Source organism: Falco cherrug, chromosome 1, assembly GCF_023634085.1.
Source record: "Falco cherrug isolate bFalChe1 chromosome 1, bFalChe1.pri, whole genome shotgun sequence".
Taxonomy (NCBI): domain Eukaryota; kingdom Metazoa; phylum Chordata; class Aves; order Falconiformes; family Falconidae; genus Falco; species Falco cherrug.
Window position 1 is genome coordinate 109,820,800 of NC_073697.1, and position 12,692 is coordinate 109,833,491.

Here is a 12,692-nt window from a genome sequence, read left to right on the forward strand (position 1 = left end):
TACAGCTGGTTAAATAAGGTAATTTATCTTCTGAAGTTGGCTGAACCGTGCGTTTAATTTATTTATATTATTGACTGTGTGGAGGACTACCCTGGTGCAAAATGTCATCTTCAAGTACTTTCTTACACAGAAATACAGGCTCTGTATTAATGCAAACAGTGCTTCCTCTGAGGTTTTTTCAACACTTGCCTAAACCAAAAAGCAAAATATAAACTCAGACTTGAACTTGATTTAGGTAAAAGGTGGCTTAGGGTCCCTAAGCTTATCCTGAGGTCGTGTGGATGTATGGAAGTGATGGGACTTGCAGGGCCACCACGTTTCTCAATGGCAGGATCTGAACAGGCAGTAAAAGCACTGACTGGGATTTCTTTTCTCTTCTTTTCTCTTTTCCTTCTGTCTTTTTCTCTCCCTCCCTTCCTGTCACAAGGCAAATTTACTCACTGCATCCACTGGGCATTTAGACAGTAATAAGCCCGAATTTCTGTGTTCACAGGCTAGTGCAAAGGAATAATTGTTTTCCTGTAGTTTTCTGTTGACTCACTGTATGATCTCAGGCTGTCACTTCACCAAATGCTTTGCCCCCCATCCCCACCCTCCCTGTGCCACATGGGACAGTAATTGGCATTGGTGCAGCTCTCCAAAATACAAAGCCTGACATAATGATTATGACAAAATGTGAGGGAGCAGGCTACAGGCAATTGTTGAAAGCAGAAGAAAAGCCACGCCAGCCCTTGGTCCCTCACTCACCTGCAGTTAGTCGAAGCAGGCTGGCCAGGTTTACCTCGGTGTGTTGGGTACACGCCGGGTCCTTGTCATACCTGGTTGGTGGCCCTGCAGGCAGACCGAGCTTCTCCTGATGTGGGGAGCCCCTTGATAGGATTGTCCACAGCAGTCCTGGGAGGAACAGCTGTACTGTCAAAAAAGTTAGACCAATTTTTGCTGCTGACACCAGACAACCTTCTGTAGCTGGTCTCTGCTATTAGGATCACTCTGCAGATTTGGGCACTGAATTTTGAAAAGTTATGAGCTCCCCATGGTTGCCTTGGGCCTAGCAGGTGACATTGCTTTGTTAGGTGCTGCTCTTGGTTTAAATTTTTTTTGTTTTCCCCAGATAATTAATTTTTCTGGTGGGGCTGGTTTTTGGTGTGATACTTTTGCTTGTTTGTTTGTTTCTTGGGGTTCATTTTTTTGCTTTGGGGTTTTGGGTTTGGGTTTTTTGGTTGGTTTTTTTAGTTGCTGGGGGCTTGCTTTGTTTGGATAGGTTTGTGTTATGGTTTGTTTTCCTTCTTTCGTTGTTTGTTTTGTTTTGTTGGTTTGAGGTTTATTTCGGTACGGGCTTTCCTTGTTCCTAGTTTGTTTTGGTGGGTTGTTTTTTTTCCAGTGGGTTGTTATTCTGCTCTGGGGCTCCCGGGCGCGGCCGGCCGGTCCCAGCGGCCCGCAGCCCCACCGGGCGGCTCCGCTGTGGGCCTCGGCGGCCGGCGCTGGCGGGGCGTGTGCGGCGCGGCGCCGCCAGGGGGTGCCCGGGCCGGCGGGGGCGCGGGCGGTGCCGCCGGGGCTGGCGGAGGCGGCGGCGCGGCGCAGCGCAGGTGCGCTCCGTTTCCGCGTTGTCCCGGCGGCGGGGGGGAGCGGCTCTGCGTCGCGTCCCAGCGTGGCCCGTGGTGGAGCCGGCCGCGAGTTTTGCCGGGGCAGCGAGGCCGGGTGAGCGAGTGGGGCGAGGCCGGAGGGCAGGTGAGTGCGTGGTGGGGACGCTGCGCCGCAGGGAGCGGGTGGTGCAGGCCCCTGCCGGCAGGGCGCACGGCCGCTTCGTGCGGAGTTTCAAGCAGAGTTTTAGGTGTTGGTACGTAGAGGCTGCCAGGACAACTGCGGGAAAACGGCCGTGTGTGGGGCCCGTGGGGTACAGCCCCTTCCCCCGGCGAGCTGGGATGGGGGAGCAGCTTTTGGGGGGGGCTGGGGCAGCCAGAGCTGGAGCTCCACTGGTGTGAGAGTCCTATCTAAAAAGTGCTGCTGAAAGCAGTCCAGAAACACAGCAAGGTGAACTTGGCTGAATTTAGGTGGAGTTAAGCCTCGTGAAGGTAACACAATGTGAGAGAGGTGAGGGGGGGAAGCGAGCCAGAAGTGAAAAGTTAAGTGACATGCTCCGCTGAAAAGAATTTCAGGCCCAGTGTGCTTTAGAGAGCTGTTGGGTTTGTGCATGTTGTGTAGTGGGAACCACAGTGTGCATCTTGCAGAGGATGGATTGTCGTGGTTCTTTGTGTGCTCTGACATGGAGTGATGGGTGCTGTTGTATGTGCAAGTAAGATTGACATGCTGTGCCCATCCCCAGTGGTCTTAATCTGCTGCAGCTTGGGTCAGGTGTTCCTCGGCCTGGTCAAAGCCCACGGCTTTCTTTTTGCTCATATCAGCAATGATCAGGGTGATACAGGATGGTAAAGGCCTTGGAGTTACTGCTGGCCATGTTTGTGTGTTGTTGAAAGGCTTCCTGGGATGCCTGAAATGAATACTGTAGCTTAAGGATGCTGAGAAAGGATATTTCATCCTCCAGATGTGATGGCAGGCCTGTGGCTCAGAGCTGCCCTGGACAGTGAGTTTTTGGCAAGGCCTGGAATCAGGCTGCTCAGCAATGTTTCTCTGCTGGCCGTGAACTGTGCTTTTCCTGGTTCACTTGAGGTTACCAGTGAAATAGGCTGGCATGCAGTTCTCCTGCAAAGGATTCCTTGACAAACACTGGCCCGTGCTCAGTACTTCCCTGCTATGTCCAATTCTTTCTAAGAAACTTGATGCTTCTCTGGAGGCTGGGAGGTGCCTATTCCACCCCTGCCAACCTTAGCCAAAGAAGGCCTCCTGAACTTTTTAGCATATCAGAATAGTGAAATGAGTCTCTCTAATTGGCCATTTAAATGCTAATTTGCCTCTCCTAGGCCTATGCCAGATCAACCTGCCGCAGAAAGTGAGTCAGAAAGAGCCTGCTGTCTTCATGAATTATTCACTTTACACAAGGGCACCTGCCTGGCTGGAGATCAGAAGGAAATAGGGCCAAAGTCTGATAAATAAAGATACACCTTGGCAGGTACAACAGTGCTGGCTTTCCTCCTCAGCATCACAGGGTGCTGGGGAGCCAGAAGACTGCTTTGCTTGGGGAAAACCTGATTCTTTATAGCTTACCATATATCAAGTAGTCATGCTATTAAGTGCCTCTCATTAATACAGGATTGTTGGTACTGTATGTCAGTTTTCCTGTAGAGCTGATTTTATCTTCCTACTCATAGGACTGGTGTGGATCTCCAGGGCACTGTATTTTATAAGCTCTTTAACAAGCTCTGTCTTAAAAGTAGTTAGGCTTCTTGCCACTGCTGCTAGGATTGGGAAGCAGCTCTAGTGCATGGGAACCTGCCATATTTTCCTCCCAAACCTCATCCTCACTTGCTCCTTTTCCAGCTTGGCTTTATGTGATAATGACACCTCTCACTTTCTGTGTGCTACAGCCAGTTTGTTTTTGATTCAGGCTGGGCCAACCAGATCTGAATGCACAGCTCTGAGATTTTCCCTATTTTGCTGGCACTGGTGCATTGAGCTTTCATGGTGTTGCGTTAAAAGGGAGACAGACTGGAGAAAGTCTATCTTACTGGCTGCTTAAGTTGTGCCAAAGCTTGCCAAGGCTTTGTGGTGTATATTTGGACATTGTGTTTTCCTTGTCTCTGTTGGCCCAAACTTCAGAGCTGCAAGTCAAGTCTGATCATATTGGATTCCCTGTGTTGCTCGGCTCTCTATCTGCTGCTAAGAGTTTGCACTGTTGTGGGGGTTTGTCAAAGTACGAAATGGTAAAAGGTCGTTGCTCAGCTGTGCCCCTGTGTGCTGGCCCAGCTTTCTGCCTTTCTGAGAGCTGGGAGCAGGAAGGTGGCGAGGATTGCTTGGGTCCGCTGTGTCTGTTCTGCCTGCCTGCTTAGCCCCTATAAAACGTTGATGCTTACAGCATGCTCCTTTGCCACAGGAATGGCAGACAGACTGCTAAATGTAGGTGTGAAGGGGCAGTCTGAAGTGGTTTGTGTGTGAGAAAAACTTTAACAAAGCCCTGATTTAGGCCAGCACTTGTACCGGCATAGTTACTCCCCTTCTCTGGCTCTGAGACTTGGCTGTATCTTGAAAGTCAAGTGTGTGCCTTCTGCCGTGCTTCTACAGCCCCAAGGGTTATTCTGTCACTTTAAAGCAGTCTTGTGCTTTAGAACGCAACTGTGGCACTACAATCTTAAAAACATGAGAGGAAAAGTTGTGTCTGGACTAAATAGCCTTTCTCTGCCTGCTCATACTTGTCTCCCTGCTGCCCAACTAGTGTCTGGGAGGAAAAGGGACTGGCTGGTGGTGGGTGGGAGGCAGAGACTGGGTTAACCTTATCTGTTTCTGCTAGTCATTTATCCTCTGTCATAGCAACAAGAGCAAACACTCACTTAGTTGCTAAGGTTTCCCAGGGATAATGGGGTCTGGTGTTCGGAGCAAAGAGTAATTACACTGCCTCTTTGAGGGAGCAGCAGCTAAAAGGAAAAACAGGCCAGCACAGTACCTGGTGCAAGCTGGGAGTCCTGGAGGTGGCTATGCCCTCGAAGCAGGAGAGTTAATTACACCGGCACAGCTCAGCTTGGGAATTGGAAACTCATCTCTGGCCAACTGTTTAATTTTTATTTTTTAAATGAAGTATTTAAAAAAAAAAGCTTAATTAATTGCCTATTAAAAAAAATTAATATAGGCATGAGCTGCTTAGCTGAAATAACCAGGCAATTGAAAGCTGACTGGAGAGCTCCTTATGGGCCTGTTTAGGACATTTTTGTATTTGCAGGGCTCCAATGAATAATGCTTTGTGGGCACCTGTAGTCAGCCCAGCTGCAGGAGGGCTCGTGCAGACTGTGCTTTTGCTGCCATGAGGAGGTGTTTTCTACTGCAGTGACCACCTCAATGTCAACAAGACCCTGCAGTTTTAACTTTGATGTAGTCAAGATAAAGTCAAAATGTTTGAGGTGGAGGAGTGGGGAAGGGACTTGGTGTAGCAAGATGATGCTAAAAGTGTACGTGAGCTGAAAAAGCAGGCTGGTAAATTTGGGACAGAAAAACGTTGAGGGTGTTAAATACAGAGCTACAGCCAGGCTCAGGGAGTACATGATCTAGGAATCTCTGGAGGCTGGGAGGGTATTGCTGTGTTGTGCTCTGTTCTTATACTCTTCTTTAAGCATCTGCTCTTGGAGCTCGTCAGGTAGCAGGTGCTGTGCTCACTGGACCTCTGGCATGACCTACAACAACTGTGATCTGTTGTTAAGGTAGACATAAATGATGTTGCTGTTCTGCTGACAAAACTGGCCTTTCTTCAGAGAAGAGCCTGAAATTCCTTGGAGAGCATCGTGTCAAAGGGCTGTGCCTGTGTACTGCTGTCAGCCAGGGCTAGATATGGGACGTGCCAACATGGCAACCTTCTGCCATTGCGGCCACCAGTTGTAGTTGGTGCTGAATGTACAGGCTGTTGGAATGCGGAGCAGGAGTACATCCGGAAGCACTTCCCACTGCTGTTCTGCTACTGCTTTGGGAAGATGTGCCTGCTGCAGGATCCATGGCTGTGCAGTTTGGTGGTGTAGTAGGGTGTAGGGCATTTGCCTCTCCCCAGCCTGTGCCTGGAGGATGTGCCACCCCACAGCTGGCTGCAGCCCACCTTCATCCTCCAGGCCACATGGGGACTGTCTGGTGGGAAAGATCCTGCTCACTTTGTTGTCCTGTGGTCAGTCTGCAGTGAAGTGGGGCCAAATCAACAGTGTGACCCTGCCACTGTTCCCTTGACTCTGATCCCACTGGAAGACATCTCTCTTGCAGACTGAAGTCTCGGGTGCTTTGTTCTCTGGCTGCAGGAGTCCAAGTCTCGTCAGGGAAACAGCAGAGGCAGTGCTACATCAGAGCTGCAGGCAGGGATGTGCTCAGTTCTGCATCCTCTGAAATGCTCCTGGCCCCATGCAAGGGGTTTGCTTGCTGCAGGGCAGTGCTCCTTTCTTGCAGCCCTCCCCTTAGCTTCTGTGCCAGGGGCAGCCAGGTGGAATTAGATTTAATGAGGTTTTGTTTCATATGACTTCCTTCATCATAGGAGAGGAACAAACAGGTGGAGTGTTTTTAAAGCAGGTGGTAGAGTGTCTATAAGAGCTCCCTTTTAATTTTTAATTCAAGTAAAAATCAGAATCTTGGAGTGGGAGGTTTTCTTTCTGTAACACTAAGTACTTGTACTTCCCCATTATTCTGTATGCAGTATACTTGCAGGTGGGCCAAGAGCTGTGGCTTTCTCTTGATGCTAGAGACTGACTGCTTCTGCCGTTTGTTAGCTTGTTGAGAGGAGCAGAGGACTGGGAGGGGGTGGCTCAGTGAGGTGGGTGTTAACTGGAGTATTTTTGAGCGAGTATGGAGTAGAGGCTGATGGCAAGAGAGGGATGTTTCACCACAGCCCATAGAAACGACTCCCTGGGCTGGCGTGGTTTTGCTATCTTGGTGTTTCTGATGAGACTGATTTCACCGTACTTTTTGTCCTGTACAGAGATAAGAGGGAGGATGCTTCATGCCTTCCAGATACTCATACCGTTTCTCTGGCATCATTCCGGTGGCCATGCAAGATATTCCTTTCCCTCCAGTCCTGCTAGTGCTCCTGTTTCCACCCCAGCAGACTGTGGCCTGCAGTCCCATGTCATTCTTGTTTGCTTCTCTGAGGTAGTTGTGTCAGACCACACCAGGCTTTTTTTCAGAGGCAAAGGTGCAAAGCCACCTGCAATGCCAGTTTACATCAGAGGGAGCAGCAGATACCCAATGCTGCCAGAAGAAAATTCTCCTGTAAATACAAGGAGTAATCTAAAGACTGTTTTGGGATATGATGGATCTCTAGGCTGCGTTCTGTGTTCCTTCTCTCTTTGTAGATGCTACTTAGGGAGTGGTGGAGAACAGAAAGCATATGCTGGGTAACAAGAGGCAAAAGAGCATGACATTGCTTGTTTTTGTTCAGTCATGCTGAGAAAAGTGCACTGTGGTATGAGGCTGGAGAATGTGTTTAGGTCTCTCCTGAGAAAAACGTGTAGCTGATGTGCTCTATTCTAACTTGCCTTCAGCTCTGTTAGAGCAGATAAAGCTCTGCTGAGAAGGGGCAGATGTATTCAGCACAGCTTTCCAGCCTGAAAGCACAGCTGCTGGCAAACTCCTCTGCCCTGACCTTGGCGTAGAGTTCATCTCCAGCTCTAGCTTTTATGCTAAAAATGCCACAGCTTCCAAGTGCTGGTCAGATCGATATGGTTGCATGTATTGAGCCTTGCCAGTGGACGTGGAGTGTGTGGGCTGTGCTATTCTTCAGGTGTATGTGAGTGGGAGAAAAGAGTGAGTGGTGTATCTGAAGAGTAATTTAATGTATGCATTTGTGTGTGGGGGTACATGTACATATAGTCCTGTAACAACACATCACAGGCTTGGAAAATGTCTGGAAAATCCCAGGTCAGCTGTTCTGTGTGAAATTGTAGCTTCTTTCTGCTTCTAACACTGGCGTGGGGGGTGGAAGCTTCTGTATTCCTTTGCTGTTAGTGCCTGATTGCTCCCCTGTGTGCGAGCTGCTGTGGGACATGTGTGGGGACTTCGTTCTCTCCTCGCCTGCAATCATTAAGAAGATGGAAAAGAACAGGAGGTGTTCTGGGACAAAATGGAAATGCAAACCCACAGTATGTGTGGCACTGGGCAAAGCAGGGAAAGTAGCTGGTAAATTGAAGATGCCAGGTTCAGAAATTTCTTCTAGGGATGATCCATTTCAAAAGTGATCACCTTAACTAATGTAGTACAGGTTTAAAAAAATTGCTGTCTTCCTTCCTGTCTCAACTGTCTTTATCTGCCAAACCTTTTCTGTAGCCTCCCATCCCCTCCATGGCTCACTTTGCTGTACAGGTGGACAGTGCTGCTGAGCATTATGTTGAATTGTTACAACCTCCACCCTTTTTATCCATCTGTACCCTTGCACAGAAAGAAATCTGTGCTTCCTGTGGAATTCTTCCTCTTCTCTCCTGCCTGTTCTAACTGCTGAGTTTTCAGACTCTAGAAATTGAATGGTTAGAGGGGAGGGAACTGGTTCGTAGTTTGTAACTGTTTTGGCTGTCAAGGCTGAGGTGGAGTTTGGCAGGAGATAGCTATCAGTTCTCTAACATGGGTTAGTGTTTCTGTGCTGGGGGGTGAGTGGTGTGTGTGGTCCCTGTGAGCTCAGCACTTGAAGAGAGAGATCAATTTGCACAAACTATGTGCCTGCCTGTGTAAGAGGGCCAAGGCCATCCAGCCAGTGATGCCTCTCTGCCTGGCACAGGAGCAGAAAGCTCTGTGTGTCGGCAATAGACAGCAAGCATAGGTGCAGCGTGCTGAACCACAGGCACTGCTGCAGTAAGTGTGCTGTGGTTTGAGACTACCACATGTGTTTTCTTGGGAACTACTGCACAGTTGGCAGGTGATACATCTTGCCTGGTGTTGTATCTGATTGGTGTTTGCCAAAGAGCATTAAACATGTTACCGTTGCCCAGCAGGTATGGTTTCAAAGCTGACAAAAAACTTACCCTCTGGGGAGGGTAGGTATAATACCTGAAAATTTATGCACTGGGGCTTGTGAGATGCTTGCTCTTCTGGTGAGCGAATCCAGCTGGAGAAAAGCTTGGTACATCAAGACTAGTTTTGCTCCACTGAAATCTTTGGCTGCCCCTGTCCCGTGGTGCTTTCTGTTCGTCTGAGCTGCTGGTAGGACTCAGAACTGCTTAGCTGCAAAGTCTCTTTTGGGGATGCGTTTCTCTGTTTCTCCCATGAGTGTATGGAAACTGGCTATTGCTGCCTCTGCTGATCAGTTCACAGTGAAATTGTCACTGAACACAAGGAATCACTGGTGTGACCATGCTGGTTACAGGAGCTGCAGCAGGAGATCTGCTGCAAGAGGTGCTGTCTTAAACATCAGAGAATGCAAACAAGCTGCTATTGTAGGCTGTAGTTATAAATATCAGGCTATTATGGAGGCCGTTTTAATGAACGAAATGACTTGCCACTATTCATGCTGATTGTCGCGTGGGTTTTTGTTTGTTACCCCATTAAGAGGTAAAAAAAGCGACTAGCTTCTTTGTGTCCTTTAGAGTGGCTTTCTCGTGTCAGTCAGTACTGCAGCATTGGGGCTTTAGAGGTGATGGGGCAGAGATTATTCTTACAAACAATGCTCTTCTCTAGTTTGAAATGAAAAATCAGAACTGATAAAGAGTCTCTGGCTCCTTTTCAGTGTACCATAAAATCTAAACTTCAGCCTTGTCTTCAAGTTATTTGAAGGTATTTATGGGCTTCAGGATATTTGAAAGAATTTATTGGCTTCAGGGTATTTGGAGGTATTTTATGAGGATGATGGTATGTTTTTATCGCTGTCTGTGGGTGAGAATCTGTCTAATTCCACTGTGTGCGATGCCAGCAGATCACTTATATTTTGCTTGCCAGAAGAGTGGCCCTTTGGGTTGGTTAATGAGTCTGTGCTGAGTGCTGCCCTGTGCTTTCTTGAGGATGGAGTGGCAGCTATGCTCAATACTGGTGTTTTCTTCTTACAGGTGTGATCCTTGCCCCTCCTCCCCAGCCTGGTGCCATGGCTGACATGATTTTTGGCAGTGGGACGGGCCAGTGGGTGTGCCCCAACGACCGGCAGCTGGCACTGCGTGCCAAGTGAGTCCTCACCACCCTCCTCTCCTTCCAGCCTCACCTCTGGCCTGTATGGTTTCCTGGTATCTGTGTGTAGCACGGGGCCACTGGCCTCATCCACAGCCCAGCTGGGAGGCTGGAATTTGCCTGTCACACAGACCCCTCTGTACCCTGGAAGTGTGCTGCTTGGGTGGGACAGGAGCCTGCTAATCTAAGGCTTGGTGCTTGGCAGCTGCTTGGTGCTGCCAGCCTGCAGTGGAGTTTGCAGCGGGGCTGATGTGTGGTCTAGGGTGTAGTGGAAGTCCATCCCTCCCACCAGTTCTCCCCTAAGTGAGAGTAAGGGCTTGGAGTCAGGCTCATATCTCTGCAGCACCCTAAATATAATTGATAACATCCCCCAGCTGCCAGCATTCTTTTGTTTTAGGAACTTGTCATTTGATCTTATTTTCCTCTGAAGTTAAATTACTGCATAACCTGAAGACAAAAGGGATGGAGATGAGTCAAGCACTAGAGTTACATTTGTTTCTTGGGTGCTTTCATTCTGTGGCAGCCAGTACTGTGCCGTGGCCACCTCTGCCCTTGTCTGAACCTCTGGGGTCCGCCTGCTGTAGAGTGTTAAAAAACAGGAGGTCACCCTGTATCTGAGGGGACTGTCTGACTGTGAACAGTGCACACCACTGCCACTTCCCCAGCCTTCACCTGAAAGCCTCATTAAGACAGCTGTGTCTGATAGTGCCCTGCATTCTGCTAGCAGCTGTGACTTTATCCAGTGACCTCTAAACCCCTACTGAATGGTAATTAATTGAGCTGTGAAAGCTCCTGCCTGTCCCCAAGTGAGCTAAGGAGAAATGTCAGCTGCTGTATGTGAGGCATAGAGGGAAGTGGCTTGCTGAAGTCCTTTTGTGGGCCTGCATTAGACCAAAGGAGGAAGTTGCCAAGTTTTATATTTCCAAGTGTGCCTGGTCATTTGTGTGTTTGAACTGAGTACCTTAGAAACGTGTGATCTGGAGGGAGAAGGGTGCAGGTAATCCCTGTGTTCGGGAGTCTGCTGTTGGCATTTCTGGTGTCTGGCATCAGCATGCACCTCTGCAATAGTACTCCCAGGATAGCCAGCCCTAGGTGTACTAGTTTCCTTTATTGGCAGCGCCAAACGGGAGTGAGAACATGGAGTGGTAAATTACAGACTGGAGCAGAAAGGGCAGGGAGAGACAGTGCAGCACTCAGTGATGTGGTGATCTGGTCAGTGAGAAGAGACTCCTGCTTTGGCCTGTGAGGCAGGGCAGGGGTTTTGTGCTTTCCTTTCACAGCTTAATTCTTCTCTCCCCCCCCTCCCACAGGCTCCAGACGGGCTGGTCAGTGCACACGTTCCAGACTGAGAAGCAGAGGAAGATGCAGGCTCTGAGCCCACAGGAACTTGAAGTCATTCTAGAAGTCATCCGCAAGGCGGAGAAATTGGACATAATAGAGCAGCAGCGCATCGGGTACAGTCACGTTCATTTGTCCCCTTCCCTCAGAAGGAAAGGTCAGCACAGACAGAGGAGTGGCTCTCCCAGCTGCCTGAGCTCAGCCTCCATCAGTCAGAGCGTGCCTTAGATCAGTTATTTTCCCCTCCCATGTTGCTTGTTTGGAGGTGATGAACATTTGGAAGGCTGTGATGTTTTCCTTTTCTCCATGTGTCAGGCCTTTCTCATGCCTTCTTTGAGCCTTGCTGTGGTTGCAGCCACTGACACAGTCCCTGGAAATACAGCCTGTGCTCTCAGGCAGCTGCCCCAGTGGCTCTGGAAGAGGCTGGGGAAGATGCCGAGCTGTGCAGCTGCACCCACTGCTAGTGGACGGCATGGCTCAGAAACCACTGCTGGCAGCACAGTTAGGTTTTCCCTTGTCTGCGGCAGCCCCCTGGGACTTTGCCTGGAGCAGTGAATGAGTTCATTTTCTAGTTGGCTGAGGCCTCTGGAAGGGGTTTGCTAGCTTGGGTTATTTAATTTACGGGCATCGTTTTGCTGCTGCAGATTTCCATTTGCTTTCAGTCCCGTTGGAGGTCTGGCCTCAGCTGTTTCTGTGGTCATCCTACAGTGCCTGACTTTAAAGCTGGAGAGTTTGGCAGACCTGCAGCATTTCCCAGCAATGTTTCATGTTCATAAGGCAGGAAACCCCGGTGGCTCCCAGCCTGTGTCCAGCAGGCCTAGCTTCCTGCCCCTGCGCTTTGCTCTGTCCCTGTGCAGTGCACGTTAGGGAGTGCTAGCAAGAACTGACGGTGATGTTTGTGTGATATATGGGAGACCCCAGCAGCCCCAGAAGCAACCAGTGACCCCGAGGGGCTGATCGTTCCTGTGCGGTTGTTGGTGTAGCTGCAGAAAGTGAGACCCTTGCTGTTCCTGTGCCGAAGCATTCTTTGAAATGCCTTTGTTAACTCCTGGGACTTCTCTTGTGCTGAAGTCAAGGATCACAGATTCGGTAATGATGGCTCAGCCTGGCTGTGCTGTCTGACCTCATCACCGTAGGCAGTACCTCTTTCAAACAGACCTTGCCTTCCTCTCAGTATGGGACTTGGTTGATGGGACATTAGTGCTAATGAGAACGGGGTTGCATGGGCAGTAGGATTGCGTTTCTTCCCTGAGCCGCATGCACACACATGGCTGCAGCTGGTCGCTGCCTCTGATAAATGGCCTGGCTGTTATAGTCTCCTTCTACAAATGGATGCCTGAAGATTGCCAGGCAGTGATCTCATGACAGCAGCCTTGCTCTGCATGCTCTCCACATCCTGCATTTTAATTGCTTATCCTGCCTTCCTTCCCTTTCGTAGTCCTGCTGCTGCGGACATTGTGCATACATACGTGATATGTGTTTCCTGTCTTCCAAGCGGGCTGTTGAACAAAGCAAGGAGTAGTTACTGGCATTCCTGTACTGCTGCTGGGCTCATTTTGGTCTGATGGCTTCAGTCTGGACCTTCCTGCTTCTAATGGGATGTGGGCAGGTCATGTGCCTGCAGTGCTGCTTTCAGG

General features: G+C 49.5%; 1 protein-coding gene across 2 annotated transcripts in view; it reads left to right on the plus strand.

Annotated features, from left to right (window-relative positions):
* Positions 1–1,546: 1,546 nt before the first annotated feature.
* Positions 1,547–12,692, plus strand: part of RPH3AL (rabphilin 3A like (without C2 domains)) — a 43,716-nt gene continuing 32,570 nt past the window's right edge. The window contains exons 1-3 of one of the 2 annotated variants that reach the window (XM_055726100.1): positions 1,547–1,728; positions 9,603–9,714; positions 11,028–11,171. In XM_055726100.1, the coding sequence (XP_055582075.1) occupies positions 9,638–9,714; positions 11,028–11,171 (221 nt within the window). In that variant the 5' untranslated portion in view covers positions 1,547–1,728; positions 9,603–9,637. The remainder of the gene's footprint in view (positions 1,729–9,602; positions 9,715–11,027; positions 11,172–12,692) is intronic. The other variant, XM_005439725.3, reaches the window with a different exon arrangement.